At 44.6% G+C, this 23,796-nt stretch overlaps 1 protein-coding gene across 2 annotated transcripts in view; it reads right to left on the bottom strand.

Moving 5' to 3' along the window:
• The window catches only part of hk1 (hexokinase 1), a 135,408-nt gene that overhangs the window by 97,867 nt on the left and 13,745 nt on the right, over positions 1 to 23,796 (bottom strand). The window contains exon 1 of one of the 2 annotated variants that reach the window (XM_078223678.1): positions 14,750 to 14,911. The exons of the other annotated variant lie outside the window; for it this stretch is intronic. Coding sequence (XP_078079804.1) covers positions 14,750 to 14,858 — 109 coding nt within the window. The 5' untranslated portion in view covers positions 14,859 to 14,911. Of the gene's footprint in view, positions 1 to 14,749; positions 14,912 to 23,796 lie in introns of those variants that run through there. 2 annotated transcript variants of the gene reach the window in all.

Consider the following 23,796-nt stretch of genomic DNA (forward strand, 5'->3'; position numbering starts at 1 on the left):
ATTTCCTGCATTACTTTTTGAGCCTTTTTTAAACAACGGAACAACATGAGCTATCCTCCAATCATTCGGCACCTCACCCGTGGATACCGACATTTTAAATATATCTGCCAGGGCCCCTGCAATTTCAACACTAGTCTCCTTCAAGGTCCGAGGGAATACCCTGTCCGGCCTTGGGGATTTATCTACTCTGATTTGCCTCAAGACAGCAAGCACCTCCTCCCCTTTAATCTGTATAGGTTCCATGACCTCCCTACTTGTTTGCCTTATCTTCAAGAGGACCAATTTTATCCCTCACTATCCTTTTGCTCTTAATCTACCTGTAGAAGCTCTTAGGATTATCCTTCACCTTGTCTGCCAAAGCAACCTCATGTCTTCTTTTAGCCCTCCTGATTTCTTTCTTAAGTAGTTTCTTGCACTTTTTATACTCCTCAAGCATCTTATTTGCTCCCTGTTGCCTCTACATGTCATACATCTCTCTCTTCTTCTTTATCAGAGTTCCAATATCCCTTATTCTTATTCACTTTACCTTTAATCCTGACAGGAACATACAAACTCTGCACTCTCAAAATTTCTCCTTTGAAGGCCTCCCACTTACCAATCACATCCTTGCCAGAGAACAGCCTGTCCCAATCCACGCTTTTTAGATCCTTTCTCATTTCTTCAAATTTGGCCTTTTTCCAGTTTAGAACCTCAACCCGAGGACCAGATCTATCTTTATCCATGATCAAGTTGAAACTAATGGCGTTATGATCACTGGAACCAAAGTGTTCCCCCACACACACTTCCGTCACTTGTCCTAACTCGTTTCCTAATAGGAGATCTAATATTGCATCCTGTCTAGTTGGTACCTCTATATATTGATTTAGAAAATTTTCCTGAACACATTTTACAAACTCTAACCCGTCTAGACCTTTAACAGTATGGGAGTCCCAATCTATATGTGGAAAATTAAAATCCCCTAATATCACAACTTGATGTTTCCTGCAATTGTCAGCTATCTCTCTGCAGATTTGCTCCTCCAATTCTCGCTGACTATTGGGTGGTCTATAATACAACACCATTAATGTGGTCATACCTTTCCTGTTTCTCAGCTCCACCCATATGGCCTCGGTAGACAAACCCTCTAATCTGTCCTGCCTGAGCACTGCTGTAACATTTTCCCTGACTAGCGATGCCACCCTCCCACCCTTCATCCCTCTGCCTCTATCACGTCTGAAACATCGGAACCCTGGAACATTGAGCTGCCAGTCCTGCCCCTCCTGTAGCCAAGTTTCACTAATGGCTATAATGTCATAATTCCATGTGTCGATCCACGCCCTCAGCTCGTCTGCCTTCCCCACAATACTCCTGGCATTGAAATAGACACACCTCAGAAGATTATTACCACCACACACAATCCTTCTATTTGTGATTTTGCATTAACTATTATCATTTATTTTCACCCCTGCTCCACTATCTGCTCTGGCACTCTGGTTCCCATCCCCCTGCAAATCTAGTTTAAACCCTCCCCAATAACACTAGCAAACTTCCCTGCAAGTATACTGATCCCCTTGTAGTTTAGGTGTAACCCGTCTCTCTTGTACAGGTCCCACCTGCCCCAGAAGAGGTCCCAATGATCTAGAAATCTGAAACCCTGCCCCCTACACCAGTTCCTCAGCCATGTGTTCATCGCCCGAGCATCCTACTCCTGCCCTCACTGGTACATGGCACAGGTAGCAATCCTGAGATTACTACCCTCGGGGTCCTGCTTTTTAACTTGCTACCAAGCTCTCTATACTCAGACTTCAGGACCTCCTCACTCTTCCTTCCTATGTCATTGGTACCGATGCGTACCATGACATCTGGCTGATCACCCTCCCACTTCAGAATGCTGTGCACGCGATCAGAGGCATCCCTGACGCTGGCACCCGGGAGGTAACAAACCGTCCGGGAGTCTCTGTCACGACCACAGAACCGCCTGTCTGTACCTCTGACAATCGAGTCCCCTATCACTACCGCTCTCCTCTTTTTCCACCCTCCCTTCTGCGCTGCAGGACCAGACTCAGAGCCAGAGATCCGGCTGCCGCAGCTTGTCCCAGGTAAGGCATCCCCCACAACTGTATCCAAATTGGTATACCTGTTGTGAAGGGGAATGGCCACAGGAAACCCTGCTCTGCCTGCCCTTTCTCTTTCCCTCGCTTGACGGTAACCCAATTACCTGTGCTCTGTGCCTTTGGCGTAACTGCCTCCCTGAAGCTACTATCTATAAATTCCTCATTCTCCCGAATGATCCGGAGGTCATCCAGCTCCTGCTCCAGTTCCCTAACGCGGTTTGTTAGGAGCTGCAGCTGGATGCACCTCCTGCAGGCGTCGTTGTCGGGGATACCGGAGGTCTCCCTGACTTCCCACATCCTGCAAGAGATGCATTCTAACATCCTGCCTGGCATTCTTTCTACTCTGAAGAAACAACAACAACTTACCGGAACCTGCCCTCGCCTCTGCCTGTTCACGCTGAAGCCTGTTTGAGCCAAAGGCATCCCACTCTGCTCCCTCTCACTCGCCGCCCGCTCACAACACTGCCCGCTGGATAGAGCGGCCTGCTTTTTAAACCTTCCGCGCGCTACTTGTAGCTGACATGCCAAATTTCCTTAGTCTTCTGAGAAAGTAGAGGCGTTGGTGGGCTTTTTTAACTATAGTGTCAGCATGGGGGGGACTCGGACAGGTTGTTGGTGATCTACACATCTAAAAACTTGAAGCTCTCGACCCTTTCTACTTCGTCCCCATTGATGTAGACAGGGGCATGTTCTCCTTTACGCTTCCTGAAGTCGATGACAATCTCCTTAGTTTTGTTGACATTGAGGGAGAGATTATTGTTGCCGCACCAGTTCACCAGATTCTCTATCTCATTCCTGTGCTCTGTCTCGTCATTGTTTGAGCTCCGACCCACTACGGTGGTGTCATCAGCAAACTTGAAAATCGAATTGGAGGGGAATTTGGCTGCACAGTCATGGGTGTATAAGGAGTATAGTAGGGACTGAGAACACAGCCCTGTGGGGCACCGGTATTGAGGATGATCGTGGAGGAGGTGTTGTTGCCTATCCTTACTGATTGTGGTCTGTGAGTTAGGAAGTTCAGGATCCAGTCGCAGAGGAAGGCGCCGAGGCCCAGGCCGTGGAGTTTGGAGATGAATTTCATGAGAATAATAGTGTTGAAGGCTAAACCGTAGTCAATAAATAGGAGTCTGACAAAGGTTCCTTGTTATCTAGGTGTTCCAGAGTTGAGTGCAGGGCCAGGGAAATGTCGTCTGCTGTGGACCTGCTGCGACAGTAGGCAAACTGTAGTGGATCCAGGTAGTCCGGGAGGCTGGAATTGATTCGTGCCATGACTAACCTTTCGAAGCACTTCATAATGATGGATAAGAACATAAGAACTAGGAGCAGGAGTAGGCCATCTGGCCCCCCCGAGCCTGCTCCGCCATTCAATAAGATCATGGCTGATCTTTTTGAGGGCTCAGCTCCACTTACCCGCCCGGTCACCATAACTCTTAATTCCATGACTGTTCAAAAATTTATCTATCCTTGCCTTAAAAACATTCAATGAGGTAGCCTCAACTGCTTCACTGGGCAGGGAATTCCACAGATTCACAATCCTTTGTGGGAAGAAGTTCCTCCTCAACTCAGTCCTAAATCTGCTTCCCCTTATTTTGAGGCCATGCCCCCTAGTTCTAGTTTCATCTGTCAGTGGAAACAACCTCCTTGCTTCTATCTTATCCATTCCCTTCATAATCTTATATGTTGGGAGATTTTAATTTCCCAAATATCGATTGGAATATCCCTAGGGTAAGGGGTTTAGATGGGGAGGAGTTTGTTAGGTGTGTTCAGGAGGGCTTCCTGACACAGTATGTGGATAAGCCTACAAGAGGAGAGCCTGTACTTGATTTGGTATTAGGAAATGAACCTGAGCAGGTATCAGATCTCTCAGTGGGAGAGCATTTTGGGGATAGTGATCATAACTCTATCTCCTTTACATTAGCATTGGAGAGAGATAGGATCAGTCAAGCTAGGAAAGTGTTTATTTGGAATAAGGGCATTTATGAGGCTATTAGGCAGGAAATTAGAGGCATAAATTGGAAGGAGGTTTTCTCAGGGAAATGTACAGAAGAAATGTGGCAAATTTTCAAGGAAAATTTGTCTGGAGCTCTGCACAGCAACGTTCCAATGAGACAGGGGAGTTATGGTAGGTTACAGGAACCATGGTGCACGAAAGCTGTAACGAATTTAGTCAAGAAGAAAAGAAAAGCCTGCAAAAGGTTCAGGGAGCTAGGTTATGTTAGAAATCTAGATGAGTATACGACTAGTAGGAAGGAACTTAAGAGGGAAATTAGAAGAGCAAGAAAGGGTCATGAGAAGGCCTTGGCAGACAGGATATAGGAAAACCCCAAGGCATTCTACAAGTATGTTAAGAGCAAGAAGATAAGATGTGAAGGAGTAGGACCTATCAAATGTGACGGTGGGAAAGTCCGTATAGAACCGGTAGAAATAGCAGAGGTACTCAATGTACACTTTACTTCAGTATTCACAGTGGAAAAGGATCTTGGTAGTTGCAGTGCAGACTTGCAGTGGACTGAGAAGATTGAGCATGTGGACATTAGGAAAGAGGATGTGTTGGAGCTTTTGAAAAGCATCAAGTTAGATAAATCGCCGGGACCGGATGGGATGTACCCCAGGTTACTGTGGGAGGCGAGGGAAGAGATTGCTGAGCCTCTGGCGATGATCTTTGCGTCATCAATGGAGACGGGAGAGGTCCTGGAGGATTGTGGATGTGGTTCCGTTATTCAAGAAAGGGAGAAGAGATAGCCCAGGAAATTATAGACCAGTGAGTCTAACCTCAGTGGTTGGTAAGTTGATGGAGAAGACCCTGAGAGGCAGGATTTATGAACATATGGAGAGGAATAGTATGATCAGAAATAGCCAGCACGGCTTTGTCCAAGGCAGATCATGCCTTACGAGCCCAACTGAATTTTTTGAAGATGTAACTAGACACATAGACGAGGGAAGAGCAGTAGATGTAGTTTATATGGATTTCAGCAAGGCGTTTGATAAGGTGCCCCATGCAAGGCTTATTGAGAAAGTGAAGGGGCATGGGATACAAGGGGACGTTGCTTTGTGGATTCAGAACTGGCTTGCCCACAGAAGGCAAAGAGTGGTTGTAGATGGGTCTTTTTCAGCATGGAGGTCAGTCACCAGTGGAGTGCCCCAGGGATCTGTTCTGGGACCCTTGCTCTTTGTGATTTTTATAAATGACCTGGATGAGGAAGTGGAAGGATGGGTTGGCAAGTTTGCTGATGACACAAAGGTTGTTGGTGTTGTGGATAGTGTAGAGGGATGTCAGCAGTTGCAACCAGACATAGATAAGATGCAAGACTGGGCGGAGAAGTGGCAGATGGACTTCAACCCAGATAAGTGTGAGGTGGTTCATTTTGGCAGGTCGAATAGGATGAAAGAATATAATATTAAGGGTAAGACGCTTGGCAGTGTGGAAGATCAGAAGGAACTTGGGGTCCGGGTTCATAGGACGCTCAAAGCAGCGTCGCAGGTAGAGGCTGTAATTAAGAGGGCGTATGGAATACTGGCCTTCATCAATAGAGGAATTGAGTTTAGAAATCGGGAGATAATGCTGCAGTGTATAGGACCCTGGTCAGACCCCACCTGGAGTACTGTGCCCAGTTCTGGTTGCCTCATTACAGAAAGGATGTGGAAGCCATAGAAAGGGTGCAGAGGAGATTTACAAGGATGTTGCCTGGATTAGGTGGCATGCCTTATGAGGATAGATTGAGAGAGCTAGGTCTTTTCTCCTTGGAGAAGCGAAGGATGAGAGGTGACCTGATAGAGGTGTATAAGATGTTGAGAGGTATTGATAGAGTGGATTCTCAGAGGCTTTTACCCAGGGCTGAAATGGTTGCCACAAGAGGTCACAGGTATAGGGTGCTGGGGAGTAGGTACAGAGATGTTAGGGGTAAGTTTTTCACTCAGAGGGTGGTGGGTGCGTGGAATCGGCTGCCGGTAGTGGTGGAGGAGGCGGATTCGATAGGGTCTTTTCAGAGATTTTTGGATAAGTTCATGGAAGTTCGTAAGATAGAGGATTATAGGTAAGCTTAGTAGGTAGGGACATGTTCGGCGCAACTTGTGGGCCGAAGGGCCTGTTTGTGCTGTAGCTTTTCTATGTTCTATGTTTCTATAAGATCTCCCCTCATTCTTCTGGCACTCATCTTAGTGTCATCTGCGAATTTTGACACACTACACTTGGTCCCCAACTCCAAATCATCTATATAAATCGTAAACAATTGCGGTCCCAACACTGATCCCTGAGGCACACCACTAGTCACTGATCGCCAACCAGAAAAACACCCATTTACCCCCACTCTTTGCTTTCTGTTAATTAACCAATCCTCTATCCATGCTAATGCATCACCCGTAACACTGTGCACCTTTATCTTATGTAGCAGTCTATGGTGCGGCACCTTGTCAAATGCCTTTTGGAAATCCAGATACACCACATCCACAGGTTCCCCACTGCACATGTAATGTTCTCAAAGAATTTCACCAAATTAGTAAACATGACCTGTCCTTCATGAACCCATGCTGCGTCTTACCAGTGGGACAATTTATATCCAGATGTCTCGCTATTTCTTCCTTGATGATAGATTCAAGCATTTTCCCTACTACAGAAGTTAAGCTAACCGGCCTATAGTTACCCGCCTTTTGTTTACATCCTTTTTTAAACAGTGGCGTCATATTTGCTGTTTTCCAATCTGCGGGAACCACCCCAGAGTCCAACGAATTTTGGTAAATTACCACTAGGGCATTTGCTATTTCTCCTGCCATCTCTTTTAGTATCCTGGGATGCATTCCATCAGGGTCAGGAGACTTGTCTACCTTTAGCCCAATTAACTTGCCCAACACTCCCTCTTCGTGACAACGATAGTTTCTAGGTCCTTACCTGCCATATCCTTCCTGTCATCAATTTTTGGCATGTTATTTGTGTCTTCCACTGTGAAGACCGACACAAAATACCTGTTCAATGCCTCAGCCATTTTCTCATTTCCAGTTATTACATCCTCCTTCTTGTCCTCTAAAGGACCAATGTTTACTTTAACCACGCTTTTTTGTTTTGTAGAAACTTTTGCTATCTGTTTTTATATTCTGAGCTAGTTTACTCCCATAATCCATCTTACTTTTCTTTATAGCTTTTTTCGTGCTTTCTGTTGACCTTTAAAGATTTCCCAATCCTCTAGGTTTCCACTCATCTTTGCCACTTTGTATGCATTTTCTTTCAATTTGATACATAGAACAGTACAGCACAGTACAGGCCCTTCGGCCCTCGATGTTGTGCCGAGATCAAGCTATCCCACTCCCTATCATCCTGGTGTGCTCCATGTGCCTATCCAATAACCGCTTGAAGGTTCCTAACGTGTCCGACTCCACTATCACAGCAGGCAGTCCATTCCACACCCCAACCACTCTCTGAGTAAAGAACCTACCTCGGACATCCTCGTTTATTTCCTTAGATATCCATAGCTGGTTATCTCTTTTTCTACAGTCCTTCCTTATCACTGGTATATACTTTTGCTGAGCACTGTGAAAGATCGCTTTGAAAGTCCTTCACTGTTCCTCAATTGTCCCACCATAAAGTTTTTGCTCCCAGTCTACCTTAGCCACCCTCTCCCTCATCCCTTTGTAGTCTCCTTTGTTCAAGCACAAGACACTGGTATTGGATTTTACCTTCTCACGCTCCATCTGTATTTTAAATTCAACCATACTGTGATCGTTTCTTCTGAGAGGATCTCTAACTGCAAGATCATTAATTATTCCTGTCTCATTACATTACACAGGGCCAGATCTAGAATAGTTTGATCCCCCGTAGGTTCCATTACATACTGTTCAAGGAAACTATCGCGGATACATTCTATGAACTCCTCCTCAAGGCTGCCTTGACCAACCTGATTTGACTAATCGATATGTAGATTAAAATCCCCCATGATAATTGCTGTATCATTTTTACATGCATCAGTTATTTCTCGCCCCACTATGATGTCATTATTTGGTGGCCTATAGACTGCACCCATCAGTGACTTTTTCTCCTATTTCTAATTTCAACCCAAATGGATTCAACCATTTTTTTTTCATAGAACCTATATCATCTCTCACTCCTGCGCTGATGTCATCCTTAAATATCAGAGCTACACCATCTCCCTTACCTTCCTGTCGGTCCCTCCGAACAGTCTGTTACCCCTGGATATTTAACTCCCAGTCGTGACCATCCTGCAACCATGGATGTCAGAGCCACCGGCCGATAGTCATTAAGGCATGCTGCTTAGTCTTTCTTAGGTACCGCGATGATAGTCGCCTTCTTGAAGCAGATAGGGACCTCAGATTGTTGTAAAGAGAGATTGAAGATGTCTGTGAATACCCCCACTAGCTGATCCGCGCAGGATCTGAATGCACGTCCAGGTACCCCATCTGGGCCAGTTGCTTTCCGTGGGTTGACCTTCAAGAAAGCTGCTCTGACATCTGCAATGGTGACCCCAGATACAGGTTCATCCAGGGCTTCCAGGGTGGAGGGCATGCTCTCGCTGACCTCTTGCTCAAAACAGGCGTAGAATGCATTGAGCTCATCAGGGTGCGATGCGTTGGAGCTGGCAATTTTACATGCCTTCATCTTGTATCCTGTTATGTCTTGCAGACCTTGCCATAGTCGGCGGGGGTCGGTGTGGCTAGCCTGGGCATCTAGCTTGGTCCGGTATTTTCTTTTGGCATCTTTGATGGATCTCCTTAGATCGTATCTGGCTTTCTTGTATAGGTCAATGTCGCCTAACTTGGACGTCTCAGACCTGGACTTCAGCAAGCAGCGGATATCCCTGTTCATCCATGGTCTCTGGCTGGGAACACATGGATTTGCTTCTTTGGCACACAGTCTTCTACACACTTACTAATGGAGTCAGTTACTGTAGTGGCGTACTCGTTCAGGCTGGTCACAGAGTTTTTAAATACTGACCAGTCCACTGACTCCAAGCAGCCCCGTAGGCGATCATCCGATTCCTCAGACCAACATTGCACGACTCTCTTTGATGGATTGTCCTGCTTCAGTTTTTGCAGGAGCACTGCCTTGTGGTCTGTGTTGGATATAACGACTACATTCACACTAACAAGATTTGGCTGCTATATTTGCTGGCTGTCAAATCCATCAGAATCCTTAATAATTTATTTTAAGAAAGGAAAACCCTATGAACGGCCTAGTGAATTTCAAAGTTCCTGCTGCCACCACATTTGTGAATGTCTTTCAGAAATGAATATTTAATAAGGGGGTGAATTCAGCATATGCAAACCTTGTTATAGAGTAAGCAGCAGGGACAGTAAGGGATGGCGGGGTGGGACAAATGTTCAGCAAACAGAAAGTTTCTTTGAGCAGCTGCTCGAGATAGCTGGCCAGGTTAATACAGTTTAAGCACCGCCTCTGTAATTGACTTCTACGGTAACTGGAAATGGTCAGTGTCATTTATATGATGTAGGAGGCTGGCATGTCCAGGATTGGGTAAGTGGTGGGCACTGTATATAGAAATAAGAACAGAGCCAATGCACACCATGAGTGGATGTGGAAATTTGCCACATCCACTCAGTCCAAGAAACTTCCTTTCAGTCTTATCCTTTGCATTTTGCCTCCTTTATTCTCTTGATTTCCCTTTGCCATCTTTCCCATACATCTCTTACATGAAACATTATCAAATGGTTTTCATATTGACCATATTTCCTTGAATTGTCCTCTTTTTGAAGAATTCTATAAGGATTCAAAACAACCAGAGGTGAAGTGAGAATGTATTTTACACAAATTATGATGATCAGGAGTTACTTGAAAGGGTGATGGCAGCAGATTTAAAAATAACTTTTGGAAAGAGGATTTAAGGGGAGAAATCTGCAGGATTTACAGAAACAGCCAGGGAGCGGGACTGATAGGATGCTACATCAGAGGACTATCCAATGATTCTAAGGTTGTTGAATTCCATTCTATCTTTTCAAAATCCATGCTGGCTGGTCATTGATTAACTTAGTTATAACCTTTTGAGAGTGGAAATGGGTGAACAAGATCACCAGCTATCACAGCTATCTTTGACTTGTTTGCCCAAGCACAACAGGGATGTGATTAGAAGGCTAATGAGCTAAACATAGCTTTCTACCTATACAACAGAGGCAGACAGGCAATATTAGACAATCTTTAGCAAATTGGTTCACCAAACAATTCAGGCAATACACTTTCCACCTGCTGCAGCATTCAGACAGTATCAGGCTGCAGGGCTTCAGTATTTCTGTTCTCTATATAACATTGTTAACAGTAATGAACCCTCTTTAAAATGAAAATATTCCAGGTTACTGAGCCAAGTATCTAATTGATGAAACGAAACCATACCTAAACAATGGTTGGAGTTTTTCAGCTGTTTGCGCCCCGTCGCTGCTGCCAGCGAGAATGGAATATTTGGCGCTCAGCCAAATCTCTGTTCACTGCAGAGGATCCCAATAAATATTTGTCTTACATTCACCTGACACTATAGGTAAATCTTACAACATTTTAAAGTTTATTTATTAGTTGTCACAAGTAGGCAACGAAGTTACTGTGAAAATCCCTTAGTTGCCATTCTGGCGCCTGTTCGGGTACACGGGGGGGGGGGGGGGGGGGGGGGGGGGGGGTGCACCTAACTAGCACGTCTTTCGGACTGTGGGAGGAAACTGGACTACCCGGAGGAAACCCACACAGACACGGGGAGAACTTGGGGAAAACGTGTAGACTCCGCACAGACAGTGGCCCAAGCCAGGAATCGAACCTGGGTCCTGGCGCTGTGAGGCAGCAGTGCTAACCACTGTGCCACCCTATAAAGGTATTGGTTCACCTACAGGAATCATGTGACTATTTGCATGTTAACCTACAGGGGCCCCATCTGCTGAAAATGCCCATCAGGATGTCAGCAGCATTTATAATGCATTCTGCCCTTATTTGGAATGGAAGCAGGGCTTCTATCCAATTAGGGTGGCAGGTAGCCTCTCAAAGTTCGAGGATCAATAAGCGACTTGCAGCTTGAGAGGAGCAGCAAGCTGCAATGGAGGGTAAGTAACTGAGAGGTGACTTCAAAACGGAGGTGCAGTCTCACTAACTTCATTCCACCTACAATAGAAAAAAAACAGCCAGACTGCCACTGTGGGAGCAGGAATCCCTGTACCCAGATAGGGAGGGATGGCCTGTAGGATTGCCTGAAATGGTATCCCCATTTGGCCTGACACTGGGGGCCGACTACCAAGCAATTAAACTGCTCTGACAGTTGAAGGCTGCATGTAAAATCTCTGTCAGTTAAAACTGTGGTTAATGCTGTTAATAATAAGTGGAATTGGTAGGGAATGGAGCTGGCCCTGAAAGCGCCTTTGCAAAAACATATAGCACTGAGAACAAAGTCAGGAATCTGGCACACTGGCTGCTGTTTTCAGATTCCAGGCCCTCCTCTCCCACCCTCAGTGGGGTCCAAAGATTCAGTCCAAACCTGGAAACAAATGCTGACAATTCACCTGCGGTCTTTGCACATTTTCTCAAACTTACAACTGCAAAAGATTGTACAGGTAATTTATTCCAACAGAGGATACAATTTCTTAATCTTCTGATTGCAGGACTGTCCTGATCTATTAACCTACTCAGATATATTGGATGTATTTTGGGAGCAGGCCTTTGAGCCTGTTCAACTATTCAATTACATAGTTGAACTATACATCTCAACTCCATTTACCCAATTTACTTTCATCCCCCATAATACCCTTATCTAATAAATAATCTATCTTGCACAGAAACAGGCCATTTGGCCCAACTTGCTGCACTTATGCTCCATATCAGTCTCCCCTTACTTCACCTCATCTGATCAACATACCATCTATTCATTTCTTACTCATGTACTTATGTTGTTAGCTCTAAAATGTATTGATACTATTCACCTCAGTTACTTGTAGCGGATTCCACATTTTCACCATTCCCCGGGTAGAGAGGTTTCTCCTAATTACTTAATGGTAACAACTTGTGGAATGTAGGTATGTGGAGAATGCTCAGAATCAGCTGAATGGGCAGAAAGACAGTTGAGTGGGTCAGATCAAGAGTAGAAAAGGGCTGCTAAGTAGAGTTAGACAGAAAAAGGTAGCCAAGAATGGACATTGGAAACTAAAACCTGACAACCTTAGCCAGGCAACAACTGAATGAGAAATCAGGGTAAAAACAGAAGAGTAAGAAGAAAAATTGGTTAGGTGGATAACATTGAGACATGGACTAAGGGAGGCTTCAAGAAAACCAAAGAAGAAGCAAGGCAGTGGCCAATGGCTCAGTTAATGCTACAGTGACAGCAAACAAAATGAATTGACCTTAACAGAGGTGGCAGATGAGACGCTATTTTGGGGAGCACGGACCAAAATCAACCTTGACTCTGGTTCCTGTACTATCCATTTACCTCCACTCCTGATGACAAATTGATGTTGAGCGAGCATAGAATTGAGAATAATTTATTCTTTCATGGGATATGGGCATGGACAAGGCCAGCACTTGTCACCAATCTCTAATATCATGGCTTGCACGGCCATTTGAGAGGGCACATTGCAACAATGTGTTCGACTCTTAACTGCCCCTCTGAGTGCCATGCTTTTATGTACTAAAGTCTTTCAACTGGAATTTGAATCTGCAATCTAGATGGCGAAAGTGCTTTCACCCAACCAAGGCTCACATGCAGATTGTGCATCTGAAACAAAATGACAATGTTTCATCACAGCCATACTGTAAAAAGGTGAAATTGGAATCATCAACAGATGAGGGAAACTAAAGCTCTCCTCTTCTAGCATTTCTATCTGGCAAGTTGGCAACATTAGGTTCAATGTCTTGCATCAGATTGCCAACCCATGCTTGGAATGTAGGTTAGTTCTTTCATCCTCTGTCATGTTACAGCTACAAAGGCTGTACCCATTCAGGGCTATGATGTGGAGATGCCAGCATTGGATTGGGGCAAACACAGTAAAAAGTCTCACAACACCAGGTTAAAGTCCAACAGGTTTATTTGGTAGCACAAGCCACTCGCTTTCAGAGCGCTGCTCCTTCATCAGGTGAGTGGGAGTTCTGTTCACAAACAGGGCATATAAAGATACAAACTCAATTTACAAAATAATGGTTGGAATGCAAGCCCCATTCAGGGCTACACAGCAAGCTCTGACACTTCTGTCTAAAATCCACAATTGCTTCAGTTATGTAATGTTAATCTCAGCCAAAGCATCACTGAATCAGTTTGACCATTCCCTTTTGTTTCACCAGCCAATCTTGTGCTCTCTCCAACACTGATATATTTGGAATGTAATGAGAGTTTGTATTAGTTCCCACTGGGCATTAGGTTGAAAAACCTGCCCTCTGCATCAGGCAGTCTTTGACTGCGCACTGGCAAAATTCAGGTGAATGAGAATCAAAGGGAAAATTCTCCAGTAGTTGTTCTCATATTTGATATAAAGGAAGATGGCCTTGGTTTCAGAGACCATTTGTCACCGCCCCAGGACATTAGTACACGAGTTCCCCAGAGAAGGATTCAACCACTTACAGCTGCTTCATTGCTGATTTTCTCTGTCGTAAGATCAGTTGATAATTCCACAGTGAACAGCTCTAATCATAGCTCCTCTGAAACAACGTAAGCCAGACAACAGCTGTAACAATGTAATCAGTGAGTTTCTGACTTCTCAAAACCTCTCCACCATTTACAAGACTCAAGTCCGTCGTGTTGAATTAACCAGCACTTGGCTAAATGGATACAGCTATACCAACATTCAAGAAGCTCTGATGAAAGGTCATCCAGACTCAAAACATTGGCTCTATTCTCTCTCCACAAATACTGTCAGACCTGCTGAGATTTTCCAGCATTTTCTGTTTTTGTTCAAGAAGCTCAACACCATCCACCATTGATCAGTAATCTTGACAAATGCCCTGACCACCGGAGTCAAATATCCATTCCCCCCATCACTAGCACAATCGATTAGAAAAGCTGCAGCAACTCCACCCACGCACGACACCTCCATCACCAAGATTATTTGATGGTTTATGTATGCACATCGTGATGGGAACATCACGTGTCACACACCATCCCAGCTTGGACATTTAATGTTGTTTTCACATTGTTGCCGATTCAGAATCCTGGATTTCCCAACCTAACCCCAGGAGCACCTTTATCACAGTGACTCTGCACCCACTCTGTAGCTGCTAACATGATATTTGTCATATAAACCTCTTCCACAATGGAAATAGAAATCAAGTTGATTTGCAAACAGCCAGCTGAATTTACACCTGGATAGAAAGGTGAAACATACCCAAATATTATTTTATGATCTGAGGAATCATAAATTTAGTTGCAATTTAATAAAATCTGCTCTGGTAATTTTTTGCCACTTTTTATTTATTTATGAATAAAAATCTGATTATTAATTAAATATCAGGCCACATGGCTGAATAGAAAGATTGCCCTAACACCAAAGAAAGAGTTATGCCATTTCTAGTGGGCAGATTACGAAGGGTATCCTCCTTGAAACTGTAACTACAAAGAAGTGTCCTGAATGTCCTCGGTTCATTGTCAATTTTTCTAACATTCTTTGTCTGGTAAAATGAGCACACCGCTGGCACAGTGGCAGAACCTACTGGCACGATATGTCCAGTATAAAAAACATCTCACCTGTTCCATCAGGAGTTGATCGTACAAAGGTAGGCAACATTTTGAGTGTTGCTGTTGGATTAGTGTCCCGTCCTAGTCCTTTCTCCATCTCGGTCCTGAATCGCGCCATAACATCAAGTAAAGTTTCATCTGAGAGACGCGCAGCATACAGATATTTGTCGATCTGTTGAAAAAAAGTGAAATTTCTATCAAGACTTATTTCACAGCTGAGAACATTGATTGAACAAGAGAAATTTAAAACAAAATGGTGTGCTAATCCAGTGATTTAACCTGCAGCATGGGTAACTGTTACAAATTTACCTTCATGGATTTGGTGCCATAAGATTCTCCCTGATGCAATGAGAGTTTTATGATTTAGGAGTTGATTTGCATTGCCCTATCTCTATTTAGACAATCATATAGTCCAGGGTGCAAAGATAACATCTCAATATTTTACTCCAATAGGATATTTATGTATTTCGTATGCTTCTTCAATTTCTGAAGACACCAAGCGAACATCCGGTTATATTATGGAACAGTATTAATTCTGACAATGCTCTCCAATCTTCGTGTAACATTCATGGGCCAAGTTACTCTGCAACAGCATTCCATTTTAAATTCTTACTGCATGCTTATGTCTGTGTCTGAGATTTATTTCTCAATACACACAGACAGAGAAGGATCAAACATAATGAGGGGGATTTCCTGCTCCTGTTTTTGGTGAGGAGTGGAAAATTCTGCGGGAGGCCCAGAATACGATTTACGCTGGAGCGATTACCTGCTGCGATTGTCCCCGCTCCCCCTGCCAATGATGTAACAGAACTTCTGACATTCAGTGTCAGGATCCCTGTTATACTACATTAACATCTGATTATCAGGCCTCAATGCGCAATAATTTTGCCCTCTGTTACATAATCCATACACATCGGCATGAGGGCACTGCCACTCCATGGTTGGTTGGGGGGGGGGGGTTTAATTTATTTTTATATTCATATCGGCTGGCTCAATCAGGGTCCACTCTGTCAGCGAGACCAACCCCTGCATTTTTTCTAGTTATGAGCTGAACAATATAGAGGAAAAAGCCACCGGGCAATCCCATTTTTCCCACCCGCTGTGCCATCTCGCCAAAGAATGGGAAATATCCAGCCAATGAGTTTAAAGTATTTTTAAATGGCTGAGAGTCCAAGAATTGATTATTCAATCTACTGAAAATAATATTAGCTCATTGCCCTCTCAACTACCTTTAGTCTCAAAAATCTTTTTTAAAAATCGGAGGAAACATAATGTACTTTTAAGAACTCAACATCAAAAGTAACTGTTTTCCAGATCCTCTCTGTGGAGAATAGTCAAAGGATCCTGCACTGTGGAACAGCAAAATTTCATCCCAACCCACAGCAATGTTTTCCAAACACATTAACCTTACCATGGTCCCTCGGCCTTTTGGCTAAGATCAGGTGTGGTCTGCTGATGCTGCGCTTGGTACTGGCCACTGGGTTGCATTTAAGCTTCATATTCACATGAAGCAATTTTTAAAAGCGGCATCTCGGTCTTTTGGCTAAGATGCAAATGAGATCAAGCCTTGGAGAAGGAAGACCTGCGCCTCCTCCAATCAGCTTGGCTCATGTAGATCAGGCCCAAGACAGGGTACAGGATTGCATGCCCTGTCTTGTCAGCCTGGATTGGAAATGTCTCAACTTGTTGAGACTCTGAATTGGACTTGATTTGATTGAATTGGAAAAGTATATTAAAAAAAAAAACAGCTTTATTTGTTCACAGTATTTACTGCCCATCCGAACTGCCCTTGAGAAAGTGGTGGTGAGATTTCTTCTTAAACCGCTGCAGTCCATGAAGTGTACGTACACCCACAGTGCTATTACGGAGGCAATTCCAGGATTTTGACCTGGTGACAGTGATTTAGGGCAAAATTCTCTGGCCTCCCCTCAGAGTTCTTCTCAGAAGCAGGAGGTAACTCATCATTCGCTGGCAGCAGAATCCTTTAGTCCCTCTGCTGTCAATAAAAATTCCCGTTGAAGCTATCCTACACCGCTGGCAGGACCAGAGAATCTCGCCAGCACAAACGGCCGAGAATTCTGGCCATAGTTTCAAGTCTGGGTGGTTTTTGGCTTGATGGGGAACTTCCAGGTAGTGGTGCCCCCATGCATTTGCTGCCCTTGCCCTTCAGATGGTAGAGGTCGTGGGTTTGGAAGATGCTGGCAAGGCAGCCTAGCTGAGTTGCTGCAGTGTATCTTGTAGATGGTACACATACTGCTGACATTGTGCATCGGTGGTGATGAGAGTGAATGTTTAAGGTGGTGGATGGGGAACAAATCAAGTGGGCTGCTTTGTCCTGGATGGTGTAGCGTTTGAGTGTTGTTCGAGTTGCACCAATCCAGGCAAATGGAGAGTATTTCATCTTCCATCACACTCCTGACTTGTGCCTTGTAGATGGTGGACAGGCTTAGGGGGAGTCAGGAGGTGAGTTATTCGCCACAGGATTCCTAGCCTCTGACCTGTTCTTGTAAACACAGTATTAATATGGCTCGTCCAGTTCAGTTTCTGATCAATGGCAACCCCCAGGATGTTGATAGTAAGGGATTCAGCAATAGTATTGCCATTGACTGTCAAGGTAAGATGGTTAGATTCTATGATTATATAAGTAGCCATTGCCAGAACTTGTGTAGCGCGAATGTAATTTGCCACTTACCAGCCCAAGCCTGAATGTTGTCCAGGTCTTGCTGCAAATGGACATGCAATTGCTTCAGTATCTAAAGAGTCATGAATGCAGCTGAAAATCATCAGCAGCATTCTTTTAATGGAGGGAAGGTAATCAATGAAGCAGCGGAATGAAGATGGTTATGCCCAAGACACTATCCTGAAGAACTCCTGCAGTGAAGTCCCAAGACTGAGATGATTGACTTCCAACAACCACAATCAGCCTTCTTTGTGTCAGGCAAGACACTAGCCAGTTTTCCCTTTGATTCCCCTAGTTCTGCTAGGGCTCCTTCACAGAGTCTTAGAAACTTTTCAATACAGGAGGCCATTGAGCCCATCAAGTCTGATGAGTCCTTGATGCCACATTCGGTCAAATGCTGCCTTGATGTCAAGGGCAGTCACTCTCACCTCACATCTGGAATTCACCATTTTTGTCCACATTTGGACCAAGCCTGTAATGTGTTCAGGAGCTGAGTGACCTTGGCATAACCCAAACTGAATGTCAGTGAGCAGGTTATTACTATTTATTGCGGTTAGCACTGTCACCTCTCAGCTCCAGGGACCCAGGTTCAATTCTGGCCTTGGGTAACTGTGTGGAGTTTGCATGTTCCCCCGTATCTGTGTGGGTTTCCTCTGGGTGCTCCAGTTTCACAGAATCCCTACAATGCAGAGGAGGCCATTCGACCCTCGAGTCTGCACCGATTCTCCAACAGACTTTCTACCCAGGCCCTTTCCCCCATCCTATCCATGTAAACCCATATGTTTGCCATGGCTAATCCCCCGAACCTACACATTTTGGGACATTAAGGGGCAATGTAGCATGGCCAATCCACCTAACTTGCTTATCTTTCAAGTGTGGGTGGAAACTGGAACGCCTGGAGGAAACCCCAAGAATGTGCAAACTCCACACAGACAGTCACCCAAGGCTGGAATTGAAGTCGGGTCCCTGGAGCTGTGAGACAGCAGTGCTAACCACTGTGTCAACCAATCCAAAAGGTGTGGGTGTCAGGTTGATTTGCCATGCTTAAATGACTTGGCTAAGATCAAGTGTAGTATCGACATGCTGTGCTTGGTTGAAGTCATTAGGTTACATTTTAGCTTCACTTGAAGCAATTTTTAAAAGCGGCATCTTGGCCTTTTGGCTAAGATGCAAATGAGATCAAGCCTTGGAAGAGGAGCTATGCCTACTCCAATCAGCTTGGATCATGTAGATCAAGCCCAAGACAGGAGGTGAGAGCCCTGTCTTGTCAGCTTGGATCAGGAATGTCTCAACTTGTCGAGACTCTGAATTGGACTTGATTTGATTGAATTGGAATAAAAATACAAAAAAAAATGACCCCTTCGTGTCAATGGGATTAGCAGAGTAAATACACGGGGTTACAGGGATAGGGACTGGGTAGGATTATTGTTGGGCAGGCTTGATTGGTCAAATGGCCTATTTCTGTACTGTAGGGATTTTAAGATTCTATAAGTGCTGCTTCAAAGCAGTGTCAATGACATCTTCCATCACAATGTTGATGATCAAAAATAGACCGATGGTGTGGTAAATGTTTGGAGTGAGGTTGTCCTGCTTTTTATAAACAGGACATACCTAGGCTTCACACACCAGGTTGACATCTCATTTTAGGTATGCCTGGTGCTGCTCCTAGCATTCCCTCCCTCATACTTTATTGAACCAGGGTTGGTCCCCTGTCTTGGTGGTAGAAACATAGAAAAACTACAGCACAAAACAGGCCCTTCAGCCCCACAAGTTGTGCCGAACATATCCCTACCTTTTAGGCCTACCTATAACCCTCCATCCTATTCAGTCCCATGTACTCATCCAGGAGTCTCTTAACAGACCCTATTGAGTTTGCCTCCACCACCACTGACGGCAGCCGATTCCACTCGCCCACCACCCTGTGTGTGAAAAACTTCCCCCTAACATTTCCCCTGTACCTACCCCCCAGCACCTTAAACCGGTGTCCTCTCGTAGCAGCCATTTCCACCCTGAGAAAAAGCCTCTGAGAGTCCACCCGATCTATGCCTCTCAACATCTTATATAACTCTATTAGGTCTCCTCTCATCCTACATCTCTCCAAGGAGAAAAGACCGAGCTCCCTCAGCCTATCCTCATAAGGCATGCCACTCGATCCAGGCAACATCCTTGTAAATCGCCTCTGCACCCTTTCAATCTTTTCCACATCCTTCCTGTAATGAGGTGATCAGAACTGAGCACAGTACTCCAAGTGGGGTCTGATGAGGGTCTTATATAGCTGCATCATTATCCCTGGACTCCTAAACTCAATCCCTTGATTGATAAAGGCCAGCACACCATACGCCTTCTTAACCACCTCCTCCACCTGTTGCGGTTGAGTACAATTCTGCTGCTGATGATGGCCCACAGCGCCTCATGGATGCCCAGTTTTGGTGTGCTGCATTTGTTTAAAATCTATCCCCATTTAGCACGGTGGTAGAGTCCATAACACAATGGAGGATATCCTAAATATGAAGGTGGGACTTGGGTCTCAAGGACTGTGAGGTGGTCAATACTGCCATGGACAGATGCATCTACAATTGGCAAATTGGTGAGGACAAGGTCAAATAGGTTTTCCCCCCTCTGGTTGGTTCCCTCGCCTTTAACCTAGTCCAGCAGCTATGTCCTTTAGGACTCTGCAACCTTGGTCTCTAGTGGTGCTACCAAGCCACACTTTGTAATAGACATGGAAATGCTCCACCCACAGTACATTCGCTGCCCTTGCCATCCTCAGTGTTTCTTCCAATTGGGGTTCAAAATGGAGGAGTACTAACTCATCATTCCTTGAGACTTCATGGGGTGCAGATTCGACTCCCGGAACAACTCCATCCTGACTGTGTATCATTGTGCTGCCACCTCTGCTGGGTCTATGCAGTTCCAACCACCAGAATCAAAGAGCAAGCACAAATGCATCAGAAATGCAAGAGCCCTAACCTCCATGTTAAACAACAGTCCATCCTACCAGGCAGCTAATATCAGACAAAGGATCTTTGCACAAAACCTCCACCCAACAAGAGATTTACATGTATTCATTCATTGGGCGGCACGGTAGCACAGTGGTTAGCACTGCTGCTTCACAGCTCCAGGGTCCTGGGTTCGATTCCCGGCTTGGGTCACTGTCTTTGTGGAGTTTGCACATTCTCCTCGTGTCTGCGTGGGTTTCCTCCGGGTGCTCCGGTTTCCTCCCACAGTCCAAAGATGTGCGGGTTAGGTTGATTGGCCATGCTAAAATTGCCCCTTAGTGTCCTGGGATGTGTGGATTAGCGGGTAAATATGTAGGGATATGGGGGTAGGGCCTGGGTGGGATTGTGGTCGGTGCAGACTCGATGGGCCGAATGGCCTCTTTCTGTACTGTAGGGTTTCTATGATTATGTCCCCCAGCATTCAGGCACCTGCTTTGAGATACGAATTAATTATTTCACATATTGCACAGCTTTCTACACAAATATAGCACATGTTTCCAGTTATTGGAGATGGACACAATCCGTATAAGCATCCAAGAAAAAATATTTTTCATTGTATTCTAATGCATGTGATAATAATAAATCAAATCAAATCATATACTATTACTACAGAATTAATTCTTAACAGCAATTCATGTGCTAACATAACTCAAGGCTAGAGAGGGAGAAGTACCATTGTGGCTCTGCTGAAAGGTCAGTGCACGTGTGGATGTCACTGACACCAGGTTCAGCTGTGATGAATGCCACAGTTTAATAATTGCATGACCCTCACCATCTAGACTCACTCATTTTACTTATCACTTGGGTAAGGTAACAGAATTCTGTTGACATGATGAGAGATATATATTTGGCACTGAGTGAGATGATGGCCAGCAGTTGAATAATGTGCCAGCTTTTAGGTATTTTACTGATGAGAGTCACTTATGTGATGCTGGAGAAGTTACACAGTGCTCAGGTCTGGGGAGACAGAAAACGGGCAAAAGAATTGAAGAAAACTGATCTGAAAAACTGGAGCTGAGAGCTGGGAAGAGACGGTTCCACTTCCAACGCCACTCTTAATTGCCATTTCTCAGTGATAGCACTCTTGTTGCTGTGTCAGTCGACAGGGTTCTGGTTCCATTCAGAAATTGAGCTCATTACTTCACTCGAGTACAGTACTAATGGAATGTTGTATTATCGGAGGTGACAGACTTCAGCTAAGATATTCAAACAAGGCCGCTCATTCTCCTGGTTAAGCTGATGTCCATATCCTAACATCCCCGACTTGCTGGACCCACCTCAGTAAAAAATACCCCAAAACATGTGATTTTCTCTCTGGGGGTGCACCCATCATACTGTCCATGCGAACTCAAATTCTCCACCACCTGTCCCTTTCCTCTACCAGCAAAAATTGGGTCTGTGGGAAATGGGGGCTGGACTTCTGCATCCGAGCCTTGTCCACCTATTTTAACGGTCTGCAGATGATGATACAAAAATCCAATGCCAGGACCCTTCACCCTGTGTTCACTGATCAATAGCATTGGGGCCCATGCAATATTGCTTGTTTTTAATTCCTTCATGACCTCATCCTTCACTATCTCTAAACTCCTCCAACCCTACACACTTCTGAGATTTGTGTTTCTCCAATTCTGGCTTCTTGCATTTTTTGTTATTTTAATCACTCCACTATTGACACTAATCCTTCAAATGCCACAGCACCAAGCTCTTGAATTCCTTCCCTAACCCTAACCACCTTTCTCTACCCAATTAAGATGCTCCTTCAGACTGACCTCTTTGACCAAAACTTTGGCCATCTGTGGTCTGTATAAGATTTGGTTGCATAATACTTTTTGGTACATATTACCATGCTAAAGGTGGTATATTAATACAGTCGTTGTCCAATTAAAGATTCCATAATTACACACAGAAGCTCTCCTCATCGCAAAGATTATTTATTTCCACCTCCATAACATCAGCCAACAGGGCGGCATGGTAGCACAGTGGGTTAGCACTGCTGCTTCACAGCTCCAGGGTCCCGGGTTCGATTCCCGTGCTCGGGTCACTGTCTGTGTGGAGTTTGCACATTCTCCTCGTGTCTGCGTGGGTTTCCTCCGGGTGCTCCGGTTTCCTCCCACAGTCCAAAGATGTGCGGGTTAGGTTGATTGGCCAGGTTAAAAATTGTCCTGGGATGCGTAGGTTAGAGGGATTAGCGGGTAAAATATGTGGGGTGGGATTGTGGTCGGTGCAGACTCGATGGGCCGAATGGCCTCCTTCTGCACTGTAGGGTTTCTATGATTTCTTCTATGAACTTTGCCACTGTCTCAGTTCATCAGTTGCTGAAACCCTCATCCATGCCTGTTAACTCTAAACATCTAATGCATTCCTGACCGGCCCACCATGTTCCACCCTGCGTAATCTTGAAGCTATTCAAACCTTTGTTACTCATGAACTTACTCGCACCAAGTCCTGCTTAACAGGTGCTCAGTGACTTACACTGGCTCTCTGTTAAGCAACACTTTAAAAATTTGAACCCTTGTCTTCAAAACCCTTCATGGTCTTACCCCTATCCATGTAAATCCCATCAGCTGCACAACCCCCTGAGATAGCCACCCTCCATTAATTCTGGCTTCTTGAGCATCCTTGATTTTAGTCACTTAGCCATTGGTGGCCATGCCTTCAGCCTTGACCCCGAAGCTATTGAATTCTCTCAAACCAATACACTTTTCTCTTTAAAAAACTACACCTTTTTCCACATTTCTGCTGACCTTGGGTGTTCTCTTTTGTTTTACATTGCCCGTGAAACACATTGGATGTTTTATTAGATTAAAAATACCATACAAATACATGTTCATGGTTATTATTGTCATGTGTTCCTCATTCAATCAACACTTCAAAGGACGGAAGACCTGTTCATTCATTTCCTTGCACTGCTCCTGCCATTTGGCCAACATAAGCATTTATACACAGTACAGATTCAGATTTAAACCATCATCTTCTTGCTTTAAGCAATTAATGGCAGAAATGGTATTAAAACTTCAAAGAATAGACACAATTGTGCAGATGACCAGTATCTTGGTTGCATTCAGGAGCAAATAAAAAGATTAAAGTTCCAAGTAGATGAAAGGGTTTTCAGAATGTTTTTGCAGACGTCATGAGTCTGAGAAAACTGTTGCAGTTTGCTTTTACATAGGAGGGTATGGAGGCGTGAAGAGATACAATGCTTGAGGTCAAGCCAAATCATTTGTGTTAGTTGACCAGGCTGAGCAACAAATCTGAATGCAAATCTTTCTTTAAAAGGATGGGAGTGGTGGGGAATCCTGCCACCATTTTGTAAACTGGTTTATTAAACTAAGCAATAGTTCTACCTTTACTCTAAAGTGTCAGATTTGGATAAATGT

The sequence above is a fragment of the Mustelus asterias genome, chromosome 11, assembly GCF_964213995.1.
Source record: "Mustelus asterias chromosome 11, sMusAst1.hap1.1, whole genome shotgun sequence".
Taxonomy (NCBI): domain Eukaryota; kingdom Metazoa; phylum Chordata; class Chondrichthyes; order Carcharhiniformes; family Triakidae; genus Mustelus; species Mustelus asterias.